Genomic DNA, 18005 nt, shown 5'->3' on the forward strand with positions numbered 1-18005 from the left:
GACATGAGGCAGGACGAGACTGGATGTTATTACGTATTATTTAATCCGACACGTGTCCGTAATTAAAATGTAGTTTCCACCAAATTTTGAAAAACTCCTGAGCTGTTGTGAAAGGAAAACCTGTTGTAGGAGACTATGGCTTTCTGACTATTTGTAAAGCTGCCACCAAAGAGCAGGGAGATCTATAAAGATGACAGTTGGGTCACTTTTCTTTTGAGATTCCAGGCCTTCTTGTACTGAATGCTGGTGTCTTCTTAAAGGGTAATAAAGGGAGGACGGGCGTCATCATCGCTGCCTACATGCACTACAGCAAGATCTCTGCAGGGTGAGAAGCTCCACGTAACACGCCGCTCGAAGGTCCCCACATCGCTTGTAACACGCCACCTTTGTTTAGCCTGTACAAGTTCGTTGAGGAAAATATCACAACAGAGCAATCACGTACACGAGGCAGGGATATGATGCATTAATAAATGGAAAAGTTCAAATCAAATTAACTTATGAAAAAGAGGTAAGTCAAGAATCAAGCTTGATTTCTGTTTACCGTTGTGTGTTTTCTTCTTTGTATCAACCTGGATCTCTTCATATGCCCTTTCTACATTCTTGGCATTCTTTTGCCCCTCTCTCTCTCTCTCTCTCTCTCTCTCTCTCCATAAGTCGTTTGACCTCTCTGCTTGTGTCCATATGCAGGGCAGATCAGGCCCTCAGCACTCTGGCCATGAGGAAGTTCTGTGAGGACAAAGTTTCATCGTCTCTTCAGCCCTCTCAGAACAGGTGCCTCTTCCCACCTTGTTTACCGGCTACTCCACACACGCGTTGTTTTTGTTGTCGTGTTTGTTTGCTTGTTTGTTTTCCAGTTTGCCACCCCTTGCTTATCTGTTTCTGTAGGTATATCTACTACTTTGGCGGACTTCTGTCCGGGTCCATAAAGATGAACAGCAGTCCCCTCTTCCTACACCAGGTCCTAATTCCCACCATCCCCACATTTCAGGCTGACGGAGGTGAGTGGCGCAGGGGGCGGAGCAAGGGGCGGGGCCTGTGCATGAGCTCACGTTTAGCTGGCCTCCATGCAACATGCTGATCACATGTGCTGTGAACGGTTCGGTGTCGCGCGCGCACACACTTCCGCATGTTTCTGCACGCGCGCCCGCTTCCGTGCGCGTGTTTGTTTTTAATCGCTTGCAGTGTGGGAGAAGGACTTAGCAAGAGATGGCACATTCCAATCTGCTCGTGTCTCACCGTGTGTCTCACAAGCAGCGTTTCTCGTCCGCTCCAGGCTACTGTCCCTTCCTGAAGATCTATCAGTCCATGCAGCTACTCTACACCTCGGGAATATAGTGAGTGTAGATCACATCAGATAATGCTCTCAACCATAAAGTTATTCCCACACTGCAGTAAATGAAGTAAATGTGCGCGCGTGTGCGTGCGTGTGTGCAGTGATTTGCAGGGCTCAACAGGCAGGAAGTTGTGTGTGACCATTGAACCTGCCCTGTTGCTGAAAGGTGACATCATGGTATGTGAGTCTGTCAAACTCACTAGGACAAATACAGACACAGGCACCAATACACGCACACAAACTCTCTCTTTTTTCTCTCTCTCTCTCTCTCTCACTCTCTCTCTCTCTCTCTCTCTCTCTCACTCACTCACTCACTTTAGGTCAAGTGCTATCACAGGCGCGTACAGATGGCTGAGAGGGACACGGTATTCCGGCTCCAGTTCCACACCTGCACCATCCACGGAGCACAACTCTGGTTCGGGAAAGGGGAGCTGGATGAAGCCTGCTCTGGTATGGTGCCCTGAAACGCTCCAGCCTGGAGTCCAAAGCTCCTCTCCGTACCGCTCCTGTGGTCCGTTACTTTCACTTTGTGGAATGTTAAATCCTGCCACAAGTGTTCAGCATGAGTTATCTATAACGTCCCAAGTTGGGCTAGCTTTCAACTGCAACATGACCTGTAACTGTTTTAGATAAAACACTGGGCCATTCGTTTAAGATCTACTTGCTACCAGACCTCCTCCTACTGGACAACACCTGCTTACTGCAGCTGTCTAATTGAGATTATATACGCCCTCTGGATTCTCCGTGGGCTTTGTAATAGCTCAGTGGGGAACGGACTTCAACTGCTTGCGAGTGCCTGGGAAAGTTCGACTTTTGTGGTTCGTGCACCGCGAGATGTTTTGTCTCACGGTTTGAAGTATTAAAGTCTGATTTGGCTCGAGATTTAGGACTCGTAGGACTTGACAGAACCCACGATGTAGCTGACTTCATGTCTTTACTTTGACTTGTTTTGTCCCTCGTCGCTCTCTGTAGATGACAGATTCCCCCCAGATGCCACTGTGGAATTTGTCTTCTCCTCTGGACCAGAGAAAATCAAAGGTCTTTGACTCCTTCAGATTCAGTTGATTACACTGTGTTTTTGTGCATTCTTGTAAAATGTTGGTATTCTAGAGATGTGTAGATTTATTCTATTATGCACTTATTTCTGTATATTTCTATAGAATATTTTTAAGAACATACACTTGTATGACTGTGTGCCATGATATAACGACAGGAGCCTTGGTACGTTTACTATATTAACATATTTACATATTTTTACATGTTAACGTGTTTTATGGGGTCTAGGGCGGGAATACCAACGGAATGACCCAGCAGTCACTGTTGACTATAACACTGCTGATCCAGTGGTGCGCTGGGACTCGTACGAGAACTTTAACCTGCGACATGAGGACAGTCTAGAGGGTATGAGTGTGTAAACCCGAACCTGTTTACACAGCTGAAATATTCGAATGTTTGAAATATTAAGCCCACTGAACTGTTGGTTAATGGGAGATTTCTGTGCTTCCTCCAAGATATAGCCCACACCCGAGGGCCTCTGGATGGCAGCTTGTATGCCCAGGTGAAGAAGCGTCGTGCTACAGGACTCTCCGCCCTCCCCTCCACCAATGGCAGCCCAGGGCGGAGCCCCGAGGAGAGGCCCACCCAGCTGTTATCCGTCAGCACCGACTCGGGACGCTCATCGGCTCCGCCCGAGCGCTTCGAGGACCCGCCCGGACCGGCCCCGCCCACTCAGCAGGAGCGGGAGGAGCTGGACCGCCTGCTGGGAGGGATCGAGGGCGGGAGGGCTGGGAGAGATCGCGAGCGTGAGACAGCCATCTTGGACGACGGAGACTCGCTGCCGCCGGAGCGGACAGGCTCGCTGCGGTTGGGCCGCTCGTGTTCGTGCAGGGCGGGCTACAGGTCGCAACGCTGCGCCGAGCCGGGCTGTGACCGCCTCCATCACCTGCCCAATGGGTGCTGCCTGGAGCACGCCGCTTCCACCAATGGCCACGCGGGGGCCCCCTCGCCTGCTCTGCCGTCGCTGCTGGGGTTGTGCCAGCACCACAGCGCCCACTCTCACCAGTCTCTTCCGCCCCCGGACCTGCTGTGGGACCGGCAGCAAGGGCCTCAGCACTACCTGCACCGGACATGCTCCGAGGGTGCCACCAGCCGGCACCTGTGCCCTTATCCGGGCCAGGAGCTCGGCCCCCACCCGCACAGCCCCTCTCCCGGGGGCCGACTGCTCTGCAGGGCCGACGAGTATATCCCTTATCCCCAGCCCCACCACGCTCACTCACACCCCCCCAAGCCGGCCGGCCCCTACCACGACGTGATGCTGATGGATGGCCTGCCTCCACCCGGCTGCCCGTGCCGGGACTGCTGCCTGAGACGAGAGGACTTCTACGCCCTGCGTCTCGACAGAGGGGAGGGACTGCACTGGGAAAGGGACGAGCTTCCCCGAGAAGGCGGGATAAGGCGGGGCAGAGAGCCCGACCTTCCAAGAGGGGCGGAACTGCACTGGGAGCGTGAGGCAGGGCTGAGGCGGCCCCGAGAGGCACCCCTCCACTGGGACAGGGACAGGGAGGCGGAGCTGCAGTGGGAGAGGGAGCGAGAGGTGGAGTACTGGCACAGAAGGGCCGCGGTGGCGCCGTACGCCACGCCGGGTCACGACGTTCCCGCCTTCGCCTTTGACCCTCTGCCCGCCGGCCACCCGGCCTACCCCGAGCCCTCGCGCTCGCACGCCCACCTGGACTTGAAGTACAGCAGCAGTTCCAGCGGCTACCAGACGCCCCACCAGACCTGCCCCTGCTCACCATACCAGCCCTCCCCCTCCGAGAGCCGCGGCTACGCTTCGGGCTACCAGTCTGAGTCCACGTCCCCTCTGCCCACCACCTGCACGTTCTACAGCCCGGCCCACCACGTCGGCGGCCCCCCGGACGGACACGCCGAGTCCCACCCGCAGGACTGTGTCTCCGGCACACCAGGTCAGATGCGCCGCCACGCGCCACGTGAACGGTCCTACAAGGGTAGCACAGTGGACATCGTTAGGAACAGACGGGGCGTGGCTAATCGCGTTGGCGTTCGGTTGGCATCGTTTAACTTCAGCTCAGAATGTTCAAACTGATACACGCGTTGCCTTTTTAGATTGTAATTGCACTTTTTCTGCCCTTCTACCAGACGGCCCTGGAGTCCAAGTTGAGAATGTGGGTTGGCGGGACCACATTACCCATGGTTCCTTGAGACGCCTGCAAAGAGACGCACGGGCTGCATGCTCCACCCCCTCTGATATCTCTGGTCCGCCCACTCCAATCCACACCAGCAGCCCGCTGTGCGCGCAGGAGAGGTAACTGGGCTGTTAGCCCGAACACCAACATACCGTGTTATTCCAATTCAAACTGAGTGAAGTATTGTCAGCAAACTGACGAGGTCTAGCCTGTCCCTTCCAGCCCCAGTCTAAGCGTGCGGGAACAGGACGCTCGATGTTCGGAGGTCAGCACAGACAGCAACATGCCCCTGGCCCAGGAAAGGGTGGAGCCTGTCACGCCACAGCCCCCCAGTGCTTGGCAAGAGCTTCAGCGAATAGAGAGCCCAGCCACCAAACCTTCCCGGCCCTCCAGGTCCCTCCCTCAGCCAAGCTCCTCCCCTTCTCGGCAGCTATCCACTCACTCCGCCCTCATCGCGCCCTCTACCGACACTCACCATCAAGCCCCACCCTGTCCGCCCACGCTGCCGCGATCCCTCCAGCAGAGCACCGGGCGGCCCAGCCCATCTCCCGCCCCGCCGAACGAGGAAGCAGGTCCTGCCCCTCCGGCTGGATCTCCTGCCCAGGCTCATTCCGTGTCCCCGTCCCCTCTGCAGCCCGAGTCTGTACCGGCCCGGCTGCAGAGCAACGGGCTGCCGCTGACTCCAGAGCCGGAGACGCCCAGGTCGGTTTCTTCCGTCCCCGCCTCGCCTCGGCCTCCCCCGGCCAGCCGGGAAAGCTCACCCTCGCCCGAGCCTCCGGTGCCAGGCTTCGCCACCCTGGGCCGGAAGCTGATGCTGGGTGCCGACCCGACCCTACGCACAGTGCACGCGCAGCCCTGCGCAGGCATGGACAGTAGCCCCGCCCCCTCTGACGGCCACTCCATGCCCACCTTCCCCCTATCGCCGGGCTGTTATCCTGCCGTGGTCCCGCCGGGCTCCGCCACCCAGCCCCCGCTCCCGGAGAAACGCCGCCAGGGCGCCCTTCCTGGATCACCCGGGGACAGGTCGGGCGCCCCGAGGGTGTCGGTGGGTAACTCGCCTTCAGCCCAGCACCACGTGACCTTCTCCCCATCAGTGGCAGCAGCTGAGGGGCAGGACGAGGGGCCAACAGACAGTGATGTGGCCACCCAGGTCAGCGTGAAGTTTGTGCAGGACAGCTCTCGGTTCTGGTACAAGCCTGGCATCTCCCGAGACCAAGGTGAGCCAGGACAAGCCCTGGTGCCAGACTCTCGAAGCTATTCCTTCTCTCCCACCATGTTCCTGTTTTAGCAGAGGGAAGAAACTGAATTTTAGCATACATTGGATTTTGCATGTGTATGGTAAAACAATTTGACCTCCTTTTCACCTGTATTAACAATGTTATAAAAATAAATGTCTAGGTCAGTGCTATATAAATAAATGCTCGTCAGAAACAAGCATGGTCAAAAACATAAATATCAGGCAATAAGCTGTTGTTTCTTTTAGCAGGACACTAGTTACATTATTTTTACATTATGACCAAAATAAAACAAAAGAATCAGCTATCGCCTAAAATCAGTTTGCTCTCCAAATAAAAGGAAATGTCCCTGAATAGTCACTTTTCACATTTGTGTATGTATTTATGTTTTATCGTGATCCCTCCACCCCGTGTGCAGCTATCACTGCTCTGAAGGAACGGGAACCAGGCACCTTTATCATTCGCGACAGCAACTCTTTCCAGGGGGCCTACGGCCTCGCCCTCAAAGTGGCCACTCCGCCGCCTAACGTCAGTAACCACGGCAACAAAGGTAAGGCAGCTCCCCCCCAGAGCAGTGTCTCTCTCTCTCTCTCTCTCTCTCTCTCTCTCTCTCTCTATATATATATATATATATATATATATATATATATATATATATATATGCCCTTAAGTTAGACTAAAGACTAAAGACTAAAGACAAATCCTCACACTAATCAGCGTGTTGTTATTACAGCAGTGCTGCTTAGCCCATGTCAGTGCAAGACGCCCTTAAGGCTGCACCTGAAAATTAGTGTGAGGATTTAACATAAAATACATGGATTAATGTCTTGAGTCTGATTTAAGGTCATATATGTGTACGTCTGAAGAACCAAAGCTAAACGCTTCGGAAAAGTGCCTGGCCCAGTTCAGTGTTTAGTTTAATAACTGGGTCCCGAAGTTCCAAACGCCTCAAAGATGCAGCGGTATGTTGCAGAACGAATGTGAGGCTTTGAGCGAATGTGAATTCTTAGACGGGTTTTTCTAGGAAGATTACCAATTAATCTAATCTGTAAAGGACTAGAAAATCCAGATTCAGTCAGGAATAATGATAAAGACTGGGGGTGAGGTTTGTAATGAAATGTGAGTAAAATCTTGCATTCAGGGCCAAGTTGAATAACATTTATATAACAATTTAATAATATAAGAAATGTGTGCTGATCATACATCCAACTAAAATTTTTGTTGTTTTTTTAGTGTTTAAAATTATTTGGGTATTAACATTTGAGTATTAATGACTAGTCTTCAGATCAGTGTTTTTGATTTTGCGAGATTCTGGTCATTGTGACTTTGGAGTTTACGCTTGTCTCAAGCGCCCCCTTGTGGACATTTACCGCATGCACATAATGCACGACAGGTTTACACTCGAGTACAGTTTTAATCTCGTTTTAACGGAAACGTTGTTCCTGTTTTCTCTTGACAGGGGGCGATCCTCTGGAGCAGCTTGTCAGACATTTCCTGATCGAAATCGGCCCACGAGGGGTAAAGATCAAAGGCTGCCAAAATGAACCCCACTTTGGTGAGCAGATTAAGGACCTAGCTCCTGGAGTCATGTCTCGGCACACGAAGCACTCAAGATTTATTTACATTTATGGCCTTTGGCAGATGCTCTTATCCAGAGCGACTTACAAAATTGCTGTCATTTACTCACAAATGAGTAAATTTACTCAAAAATGTATGTATGGCTGGACATTGGGGTGGAGAATTGCATGGCTGCAGCTGGGGCCAGATAGCACTTGTTTATCAGAGCTAGGGTCCTACCTGTTCCCACAGCACTGAGTGGGAATCTTGATCAGTCAACGGCATTCACTAGAGCTGCTTGCATCCCAGAATGCAGTTACTGTTGGCTAAAATCGCAGGGCTTTTTGTGTGATGTACTCTGCTCACTCATGTTCGTGTGGGTGGATGTCTGGAAAGCGTGAAAAGTCCAAATCAACACTTTGTGTGTGTGTGTGTGTGTGTGTGTGTCTGCTCACAGGGAGTTTGTCAGCGCTGGTGTATCAGCATTCCATCAGCCCCATCTCTTTGCCTTGTGCGCTCCGTATCCCAGAGAAAGGTAAACTTTCAGCACAGCCATCACAACGGCTTTGCCGCACCCGCTCCCAAAAAAACCTGACGCGCAGCAAGCATCTCTGTGCTGTGGGGGCTGCCAGACAGCCACATTTGACCAGCATCAGTGGACTGTTGTAGCTGTTTAACGGTTGGATTTTTATTGGCTGTAGTAGCTAGTTGTGGTTTTCAGGAAGTGGCAAGTTGTATTTTTGAGGATTCATTTTATTATTGAACAACTACATTTTGCCTAAGAAAAAGAAACTAAAACCTAAAAATTCTTCACAGCTTGGTACAGGGTGTTGATCTCCTCAGGCCACACCCTCCCTCATTACACAAATACACATCACCTGATATTTTTAAATCCAATAAGCATTCAAGTTGTTACAGCTTGGAGTTGGAAAATACAGGGCCTTGAAAAAGTATTCATACCCCTTGAACTTTTCCACATTCTTTCATGTTACACCCACAAACTTAAATGTATTTTATTTTTACATCTTTATCCCTGACCTGTCTGGTGTGTTCCTTGGTTTTCACGATGCTGTTTGATCACTAATGTTCTCTAACAAACCTATGAGCTCTTCACAAAACAGCTGTAGTTATACTGAGAATAAATTACACACAAGTGGACTCTATTTGCTAATTTGGTGACCTTTGAAGGCAATTGGTCACACTGGATATTATTTAGGGGTATCAGAGTACAGGGGGCTGAATACAAATGCACGCCACTTTCCAGATTTTTATTTATTAAAAAATTTGAAAAACATGTAATCATTATCTTTTCACTTCACAAGTTTGTAGGTGTAACTTGGAAAAATGTGGAAAAGTTAGGGGGTATGAATACATTTTCAAGGCCCTGTATGTATAGAAATGATGATATGGTCAAAATACTGTCTTGCCTAATAATTGTGAACACAGTGTATAAGAGCTCGGGGTGGGTGGAGCTGGTGCTGATGAACTTGGATGTTGGGTGGTGTCTCCTAACCCCGCAGACCCCATAGGAGAGGCACAGGAGGTGCAGCCGTCCAGCAACATGAGTACAGCAGCAGATCTGCTCAAACAGGGAGCAGGTGAGACCTCCCCCACGGCTCCACACACGTTCTTCTGCATTTTCTCCTCCTCATCCTCATTTCTGGGGTCTTTTCATCTTTAATCTTCTTCTGTACGGTTCCTCTTCTTCCTCACCGCCCTCCTCCTCCTCCCCTCAGCTTGTAACGTGCTCTACCTGAACTCGGTGGAGACGGAGTCCCTGACAGGACCGCAGGCCATCGCCAGGGCGACGGATGCCACCATGTCGCGCGGTCCCCGCACCTCCGCCACGGTGGTCCACTTCAAAGTGTCGGCGCAGGGCATCACACTGACCGACAGCCAGCGCAGGTACAATGCCAGCGCTATCAACCTCTAAGCGACCCCAGCAGGATACAGGGGTCACATGCTGTAAGGCAGCTTCAGGACACCGTCTGTGTCGTGCCAGCCGATTGGTCGGTCTATGTTTACTGACCGAGGGCATTGTGATCGTGTTTCTGTAGGGTGTTCTTCAGGAGGCACTACCCCATCAACAGTGTGACATTCAGCAGCGTAGATCCACAGGACAGGAGGTTGGTGGGCCCGACAGCGCAGGGGGCGGGACAGAGGCAAGCCTGGCTCCGCCCCCCCAGTAGGGAACTGGGAATGACCAGGGCCACACTGACACATGACTGAAGCTTTGCAGTGCTGTTTTTGTTTGTTCACTCGCTCATTCATTGAGTGATTCATTTACATGACATGTGTTATAGGCTCATACAGTCAACAGCATCACCCTCATACGTGGAAGGTTTTATTGGCCATTTGTGCTTTAGATTCATTGCTCGACACTCAGATGTGATTTTTACTACTAAAACTGATGAACAATCATCTGCCAGTTAGCGCATGAACTCGCAGGCTGCTCTGTGTATGTGTGTGTGCATAATTAGCTTTGGAGCTCTGTTGTAATAGCATAAGTCTGGAACATAAGCCTACTGAATCCAAGTTGTGTTGGCTGTCCTCTTGTAAATGGCCCCTTTAGTCCTGAGCTTGGAGCAGCAGATCTCAACAGTCCAACAACACGATACTACTTCAGTTAACAACACACCATCAAGACTTCTAAACGACAACCCCAGAATGTGTGTGTGTGTGTGTGTGTGTGTGCGCGCACGTGTGTGTGACAGATGGAGCATGTCTGTATCTGTCTGCAGATTTGTGTGCACGCGCATGTGAGTGTCTGTTTCTGAGTCTGTCTCTGTCTCCTCCCACAATAGGTGGACTAACTCAGACAGCACGTCGTCTAAGTAAGTTCAGTGTGTATGTCTTTCTGGGTTAGGTGTGTGTGTTTCCCATGTCAATGTTGTGTGACTGTGCTGGTTATGCGCTTGCCATCTTGTTCATTCATTTCACACTTACTCAAGTTTTGAGAATTCAAAAATATTTTTGAAATGCACCACCAACAACCACCACCAAACAGAATAAATATATTACTGACTATATTAATTTTAAAAAGTATATTCGTTAATATTTCTCCCATCACGCCACACACAGCTGTGTATGCCAGCCTGCACACACTCACGGTTCCGTCTCTTTCCGGGCAGAGTGTTTGGGTTTGTAGCTAAGAAACCAGGCAGCGTGGCGGAGAACGTGTGTCACCTGTTCGCCGAGCTGGACCCTGAGCAGCCTGCCACTGCCATCGTGAACTTCATCAACAAAGTCATGCTGGGTCCTCAGCGACGCTAGAGGACGAGGGCTGGCTGGCTGCTTGTCGTACAGGAGCAGGATTCCCTCTGCACATCCGCTTCGGTCCTGCAAGGCAACGTAATGCCGTACTAGAAGACGTCGGTCAAGTGCCATCATAGAAAGCGGCCTGTTGGTTAGAAAGCCAAAGCACCGGAACAAATCTGTTTGCCAGCAGGTGAAGGGCTTTACTCGACTCCAAAGACCAAAATGAACTGTAAAGTGCTAGATTCTATTTTTTTTTTAAAGACAACACACTGAAATGCTGCAAAATAGAAAATATATAAAATAACAACCCATAGCACAGAGAATGGAGAATAACTTTGAGATCACCAACATTTGAATTGGAAATATATTAAGTACTGTTTGTTCAAGAAATTACTGTTGCGTTTCACATGCACTCAGAAAAACAATATTGTATAGAGGAAACTGCAGCTGACAATCAACATGTCTGGTTAATGTCATTATTTGTCTTTTTTTATTTAACTATACAAGATGGTAGCAGCTTGGGTTTTTTGTGTGTGTGTTTAAGTATACTTTTTTGGAACCGAGAGTAGGTGCCATCGATTTCTTGTCTAGCCTGCAGGGTGAGAGAGAGTACTGTTATGTGGAGAGTGTTCGAGCTCGGCAGGGAGGGAATGACTGAGGAACCGCAGTGTTGAAGGCAGGTCGGCGACATGCTGTACCAGTACTCCACTAAGGAGGATTTTTGATGGTTTGGAAGTCTAAGGGAGGTTTTTTTTGTTTTTGTTTTTTTTTTTAAGCGAGAAATTGGTGACAGTTGAGGCAGGAACTACGTTTTTGACCTTCGGTCACTGTCGTCTTGATGTTTTCACCTGCCTTCCAGAGGAGAGAAGGAAAAAAAAAAAAAAACAACCAACAACCGAGTTTATTACTAGAAACCTTTAATTCCCATTAAATACTCACTGTTCACGATCAATATGGATTGAAAATAATTCCTGCTATAATGTGTAGTGGGACATCCTGCTGCTGAATAATCTGTAAACATGCAGGCCAAGTTATCACTCTCCCCCCTCAAATTTCATGTCGCGTTTCATTTTCATGTTAACGAGACAGACGACTTTAATGAAATCGCCAAAGCTTCTACTTAACGACCTTTGCTGAGCACTCTTGTATTTGAGCTTTATTCAGTCACGTTTTAAAAGTGCCATGTATTGTATTTTCGTGTATCACTGAGTTAATGTTGCTTTGTTTTTTAAGAGACAGATAAAGACATGTCTGACAGCTTTAATATATTGTATTCTATATTTTCTTGTTGATCATTGTAGTAATATATTCTCACATGCAGCTGACCTAGAGAGTAAAAGAGACTTCAAGTTAGGAAACATTTTTATGAAATGTATTTTTTTTTAACTACATGCTATTTTTTTTTCCAGTGTAAGCACAAATGAAGAATATAATAAATGTAAAGAAGTGGTACCAAATTATTTGTGCTTTTGTTCGTAATACTATACTATTACTACTTATAACTAAATATTTGTTGAGCTAATCTTCAGTTGAACCAAATTATTATGTTCGCTAACTTCCATATAGCCACTAACATTTGCTAGAAAAAATGTATTTAGAAAACTAAGCCACATGGTAAAGTCCAAAATGGAAATCCAAAACTGACTGCAAGTGCTCTATAAATTAACGAAGTAAAACTTGACTATGAAACACTCCTGTCTGTCAAGCCTCCTGTCATACTCAATCTGAGGTCTTAATTTATGTGGTTAAACTAATTAATTACACCTGCTGGCTTGAGCTATTCAGCAAGTAGCTGGAATGAAACCCTGGGTGGTATATCCTCCTCTCTGATCCCTGTAATGCACCCCTCAGCCGACACGCCATGGCATGACTTTCCCTATTGAAGGAGTGCCAGACCGGACCCGCGGGACAGGATGAGGTGGGGATGTTTGCAGGAACATTTCGTTGCCGATCAATTATTAAACCCTGTGTTTTGTACTCACAGGTTGTTTGTTTAGCCAAAGATGAGCCTCTGAATCACATGCCTTGTACTTTTTCTTTATCTCCAACCATGTTTAAACATTACATATCCATGCAATGCGTGGGACGTTTGATACAGTCTAATGAGTCCCAACTTAAAGGAAAACGTTTCTGTAATGGGTATATCAAAAGGGACAATGTAAACAAAGTACATATCATAAAAAGCATCTTCACTTTCACAATCTTTGGTAAGTTGTTGATATATTCTATCTACAATTGGGAAAAAACAAATACCTACCAAAAACTAGACAAACATGTTCCACAGACATTTGGTTTAGTTCACCGTTAGTAAATGAACAAATGAAACCTACATTTTGACTGGTCTTCTGTGGTGGTGTTTATGTAATCTGATACAGTAGCATTCTGTACAAACAAGTGGAGAAAAGCAAATCAAAAACTAATAATTAGAAAAACATTCATCAAGTGCTGGTTATAAAATGTTCCCCTTTGGTTTTGGTTCTACCATGAAAATAAAACAAAGACAAAAAAAGTTCAAAAGACATTCACGATTTCAGTGAGCGGACCTGTAACTAAGGGGCAGAGCCATATTTAAGGCCGTGTGGGACCCACGATGGTGACCAACCACATAGTACTTGAGGCAGTGGTGATTGAACTTGGACTAAACATAGTTTAGCACGTAGCAGAATTGAGACGACTCACAAGCATTGTGAACTGGGAGTTCCTACATTTGCTTTAAGGAAAAAGTCCTGCTCCTAGATGCTTCTAGTGTCAAAATGGGGTTCGCGGGAAACCGCATCATGAATCGCCTGGCTGAAGTGAGAGGTTTTGCATGTAGCCAACCCAGGTGGTGTAGTGCTTATTTTAAGTGTAGAATCGAGACATCAAATCGGCCATTGGCCCTCCTCTAATCTATGGGCCAACCTTTACAATGTAGCCATTACCTCTACGAAGAGAAGCCCTTTAGTACCACTGAGGTCAATCCATTGCATACAAAAAAACAACAGGTAGCTCCGAAGAATAAATAAAAAGGTTGTTCCCAAGTGGAATAGTTGTGAACGTTTCTCAGAGTCTGCTGGTACGTCGTTTAGCTGTCACTGAGGGACTTCGATGAAGCACTTGAAGTCTCGTGGGAACGAGGGGGGGTGGGGGTGGGGGGGATTGTGGAACAGCGACGCTTCAGGAGAAGGCGGTGGCACGGGCAAGGTGGGGGTCGTGCACTTCGGCGAAGTCCGCATCCTGAGCCGAGTCTGGGCTGCGCTCGTCCCCCATCTCTGGGGACAGGCAGCCCTCCACGTCCTCCTCCATCTGTTCCAATTTCATTCTACCGTGATGCCTGCACACACAGAGCCGGTCGAGGTCAAGCACAGAGTCTGCGATCTCGCTGCAAAGTCAGGATCATTTTGTACTGTTTCCTGAGGGTTTTTTTTTTTTTTTGTTGGTTTTTTTTTTTTTTTGCCGGGGGCGTAAAGGATTTCACTGACTGACAGAATAATCAAGTAATACTATAAAGAACTGCCATTTAAAACACAAATGGAAAACGCTACACTAAAAGATCATGCAAATGACAAACAAAGCATATGATGAACAAAAAAACAAACAAACAAAAAAAACCAACAAACATTTACAAGAAACAAATACAAGTAAATTTATAGTCTACTTCAATAAAAATGAGGTTTAATCCTTAATCCAAAGATTAGCCACAGATTTAAAGCAACCTGGTCTTGAGGCACCACGCTGCCAGTGTCGCGGCAAACATACACTAAAGAGCAGAGCGCTAGCTACGTTGAGAACGCGGACAGGGACTCACAGGGCAGACATAGGGGAGAGGTCCAGGCTGGAGTCGCTGCGGGAGCCATCCTCGTGTTCGTGCGAGCTCATCTCCTCGTGCATGCCGCCTGCCAGGGCCTTGAGACCGGAGCCTCCCACAGAGGCGGAGCCGTAGAGAGGAAGGCTGCTGTCCACCATCGCTGCCTGCAGGGAGTCGCACCGTTACACCACGCCGCCCGGGGTGCTTTCGGCTCGGGGGTGTGGGCCCCCCCGAGTCACGTGTCCGCATGTCTGCTGGAATCGCCGGGGGCCGAAATTCGCCCAACTGGCTGACGCCGAGCAGTTTTTATGAGCTAGTCAAATGGTGCTATTCTGACTTCCGACCTGTCTATATACCCTCCTCCCGCACCTTACAATAAGGCGCAAAAATAAAATGTGAAGCTCATTACTAGGTACCTGTAAAGCTGAGAGGGCAGTGCTCTGGCCAAGGTTTGACTGGATGTTCTTCACCAGAGACGGTGACCTACGGCACACGTTTTAGGATTAACCCAAAATTAAACCAAAGTATACCCTGCACCGTGGAATTAAAATCAATCACTTTCCATTAATGAATAGGAAGAAATGGGAAATCTTACCCAGTGATCTTCTGAGGTCTTCTCTTCTGAAACTCCAGCTCGTCCACAGTCCAAACAGCTCCTTTCACGTTCTCCACTCTCACAAAACACTTGTGCAGACTAAGATTATGACGAACTGCATTCTGCAAAGCGCAGACAGGAGAACAAGGCCATCTCAGGAGGTTACACGGCACAACTGCAGATTGTACATTGTCCTTGAATTTGAGAAAGGTGCTGAATAAAATGTAACAACCACCACCACCACCACCACAACAACCACCACCACCACCACCAAAACCTTGGACAAAGCACTATAACTGTCCTGTGTACACACAATATAATCGCCTTGTGCACACAATATAATTGCCTTGTTTACACATCATAATCACCTTGTTTACACACCATAATGGCCTTGTTTACACACCATAATGGCCTTGTTTACACACCATAATGGCCTTGTTTACACACCATAATGGCCTTGTTTTTACCTTCCATGTTGCTGCGTTGCGCCTGAAATACGCAAATGTTCGAGTGAACCAGTTGTAGATTTCATTTAGTGTTAGCTGCTTTTCTGGGGACTCAAAAATTGCCTGAAAAAGATTTGAAGAGCCACACATTTAATCATGAGTGTTTGTAGTTCTCGTCCATCCCATGTTACGTCTGCCTCTCTTAAAGGCATAACAGTCGGTAATTGTGGTGTTTTGACATTTCCCAAACAAAACCTGGGTATTTACAAACTTTAGACGTCACATGGCGTCACAGAGAGCTCGGCAGCAGTGCCAGATGTGCCTTACCTGTCTTATTAAAGCTGCATATGTGAATGGCGGTCTGACCTCAGCACTTAAATAAAACTCCTTATTCTGCACAATATCTGAGAGGTGGGGATAGAGGGGAAAACAAAAACACACAGAGGTCAGAGGTCAACGCTAACACCTTAAAACCTTCACCCAGAAGCTCACTGGTAGAAATTAAGAACCTCTTTCTTTCAGGCGCTTATAACTCGCCACGAGCTGAACTACAGAAGCGGCAGCGCTCAAGGTCGCACGCAGTTCAGCAATATTGCTGTATTTACGATATCTCATATTCCAGTGATGCGACCTGGCTAGGTTTACTCTTATCGATCAAGTACACATTCATCGTAAGGCGATAATTGCAAGGCTGGTCAAAAGGATGTGTCTGACTGGGTGCATCTCTAGAGGAGAGCGCTTCCTTCCCGAACCTTGGTCCATGGCCAGGTTGTACTTGTCCGTGTAACGTTTGCGGACGGGCCCCACCCCGTGCAGGCTGCCTGGGATGATGACGGTGGGCGTCTGGGGCAGTGGCGTGAGGGGTGTGGATGGTGCCGTGGCACTCTGAGAAAGACTCATAGAGGGGGTAGTCTTGGGAACCGTCGCCTTGGCGAGGGTGAGGCTGGAAACTAGGTTGACCTTTTAGAATGCATGCGCACGCACACACACACACACACACACACACACACACACACACACACACCTTAGTTTAAAACCTTATAGTAGTATTCAAGTAATATGAAGGTCAATTTAAATGTAAAAGTTGAGACTATTTAAAAGATGGAAAGGGGGAAAACAATCACAAATGTAGAAAAAAACCCCAAACATGATTAGAATAAAAACACACAACATAAATGTCACTGATATCAGCTTTGTGGAGTCTACTTCAAATCTCTTCAGTGAATGTTGTAGGGTTAAAAAAAAATAAATTAGGTGCAATATGGAATTTAGATGGTCTTCTAATCTCACACTGACAGACACCATCCATCGCCAACCAGCATCTGGGATTGTTTACCTCTGTGCTGTGGCCGTCATGCTGTCCAGTCATGAAGCTTAATGCGAATTACAAATCCTTCCAGTTTCACCGGACCAAAACATTTTTTGAAACTCCTCACTGTTCCACCACCTAATGTCACTTTCCATAAGCCAAAGGTAATCTCTATCTGTACAATCACAGCTGATATATTCCACATGAAAATAAATGACAATTTATAGTATTTATTTTGAAAATAAACCACTGCAGCGAGGCAAATGGGGCTTTCCACTGTAATAAAATGCATCCAAGCATAACTGCCCACCCAGAAAAAGTTCCAGCACTGAGTGAGAATCAAAAAGTTTCCCAGGTTCTGGGGAGAGGCCCCGAGTCCCAGCCAGTGAGGCGAGCTGGTTTACTTACAGGCTGTGGGCTTTGTTTAGGCTCAGTAGATTTGACATGGAGGTGGGCCATCATGGCCTGGAGTCGTTCTTTGTCTTTAGCTAGCTGTTTGGCAAACACAAACAAGGCAGCCGCAAAGATGAGTCATCTGTTCGCGATACTTCTCAGACCTTCCTAGCTGCTTTCTCTAGTATTCTTTAAGAGGATATTATGGGATATTTATGGGATGTAAATAGTATTAAATGCATTTTTTATCAAATTGAAAGTTAAAGGTAAATTTCACAGTTAAAACATGTAAAATTAAGCTTCTTAGCCTGAGGCCATGGCCAAACCAAAACCAATAGCTTGGTTGTCCTGTTCCATGTTTAGCGTCCTGCTGACCACGTACCTGCAGCTCCAGCTGCTGAACCACCTGCATCTGAACTCGACACTGGGCTGTGCTCTTGTCGTCCAATGCGTGTTCACTGTTTAAATGCCTGTAGGGGAAAACATATATCCAAAAATAACTAATTACACACACACACACACACACACACACACACACACACACACGATCTAGTAACAGGCAGCTGCGGGTTAAGAATGAAAGTGAGTGAATGACAAGCGAGTTGGAAGGAGCTTTAGGTGTTGCTGCATTTATGAGGTTGATCACTAGGGGGCAGTTTAGTCCAAGGTGAGTGGCACACCACCACACACTCCAACTACATGATCCCACGTTTCCAAGGAAAACTGAAATATGGATTCATGGTATAGCTAGTTTTGCTGCCAGGTTTTTACTGCCCACTCAGAACTGACCATTAAAATAGCACTTGCTGTTTGACTGCTGACGTGTCAATCAAAACAAATGCTCCATTTAAATAAAATCCATATTCTCTGAAACTCAAAAGAACCCTAC

The 18005-nt window shown here is 47.8% G+C and overlaps 2 protein-coding genes across 19 annotated transcripts in view; one reads left to right on the forward strand and one right to left on the reverse strand.

The window, feature by feature from the left end:
- tns2a (tensin 2a) overlaps positions 1-12043 on the forward strand; it is a 37851-nt gene extending 25808 nt beyond the window's left edge. For 11 of the 15 annotated variants that reach the window (XM_027017935.3, XM_081706795.1, XM_081706799.1 and 8 more), the window contains 19 exons: positions 261-325; positions 688-771; positions 886-998; positions 1274-1334; positions 1435-1510; positions 1654-1783; positions 2306-2371; positions 2618-2734; positions 2845-4296; positions 4490-4655; positions 4759-5753; positions 6190-6321; positions 7231-7326; positions 7786-7863; positions 8849-8926; positions 9065-9233; positions 9386-9454; positions 10133-10162; positions 10460-12043. In XM_027017935.3, coding sequence (XP_026873736.2) covers positions 261-325; positions 688-771; positions 886-998; positions 1274-1334; positions 1435-1510; positions 1654-1783; positions 2306-2371; positions 2618-2734; positions 2845-4296; positions 4490-4655; positions 4759-5753; positions 6190-6321; positions 7231-7326; positions 7786-7863; positions 8849-8926; positions 9065-9233; positions 9386-9454; positions 10133-10162; positions 10460-10601 — 4119 coding nt within the window. In that variant the 3' untranslated portion in view covers positions 10602-12043. The other 4 variants (XM_027017936.3, XM_081706804.1, XM_027017937.3 and 1 more) reach the window with 4 other exon arrangements.
- A 566-nt stretch (positions 12044-12609) lies between these two features.
- foxp1a (forkhead box P1a) overlaps positions 12610-18005 on the reverse strand; it is a 28030-nt gene continuing 22634 nt past the window's right edge. For all 4 annotated transcript variants that reach the window (XM_081706805.1, XM_027017916.3, XM_027017917.3 and 1 more), the window contains 9 exons: positions 17499-17586; positions 17132-17215; positions 16167-16374; positions 15742-15818; positions 15436-15537; positions 14969-15090; positions 14790-14856; positions 14374-14537; positions 12610-13899 (listed from right to left, as the gene is read on the reverse strand). In XM_081706805.1, the coding sequence (XP_081562931.1) occupies positions 13743-13899; positions 14374-14537; positions 14790-14856; positions 14969-15090; positions 15436-15537; positions 15742-15818; positions 16167-16374; positions 17132-17215; positions 17499-17586 (1069 nt within the window). In that variant the 3' untranslated portion in view covers positions 12610-13742. The remainder of the gene's footprint in view (positions 13900-14373; positions 14538-14789; positions 14857-14968; positions 15091-15435; positions 15538-15741; positions 15819-16166; positions 16375-17131; positions 17216-17498; positions 17587-18005) is intronic.

Source organism: Electrophorus electricus, chromosome 24 (genome assembly GCF_041902795.1).
Source record: "Electrophorus electricus isolate QZ-2024a chromosome 24, ASM4190279v1, whole genome shotgun sequence".
Lineage (NCBI taxonomy): Eukaryota > Metazoa > Chordata > Actinopteri > Gymnotiformes > Gymnotidae > Electrophorus > Electrophorus electricus.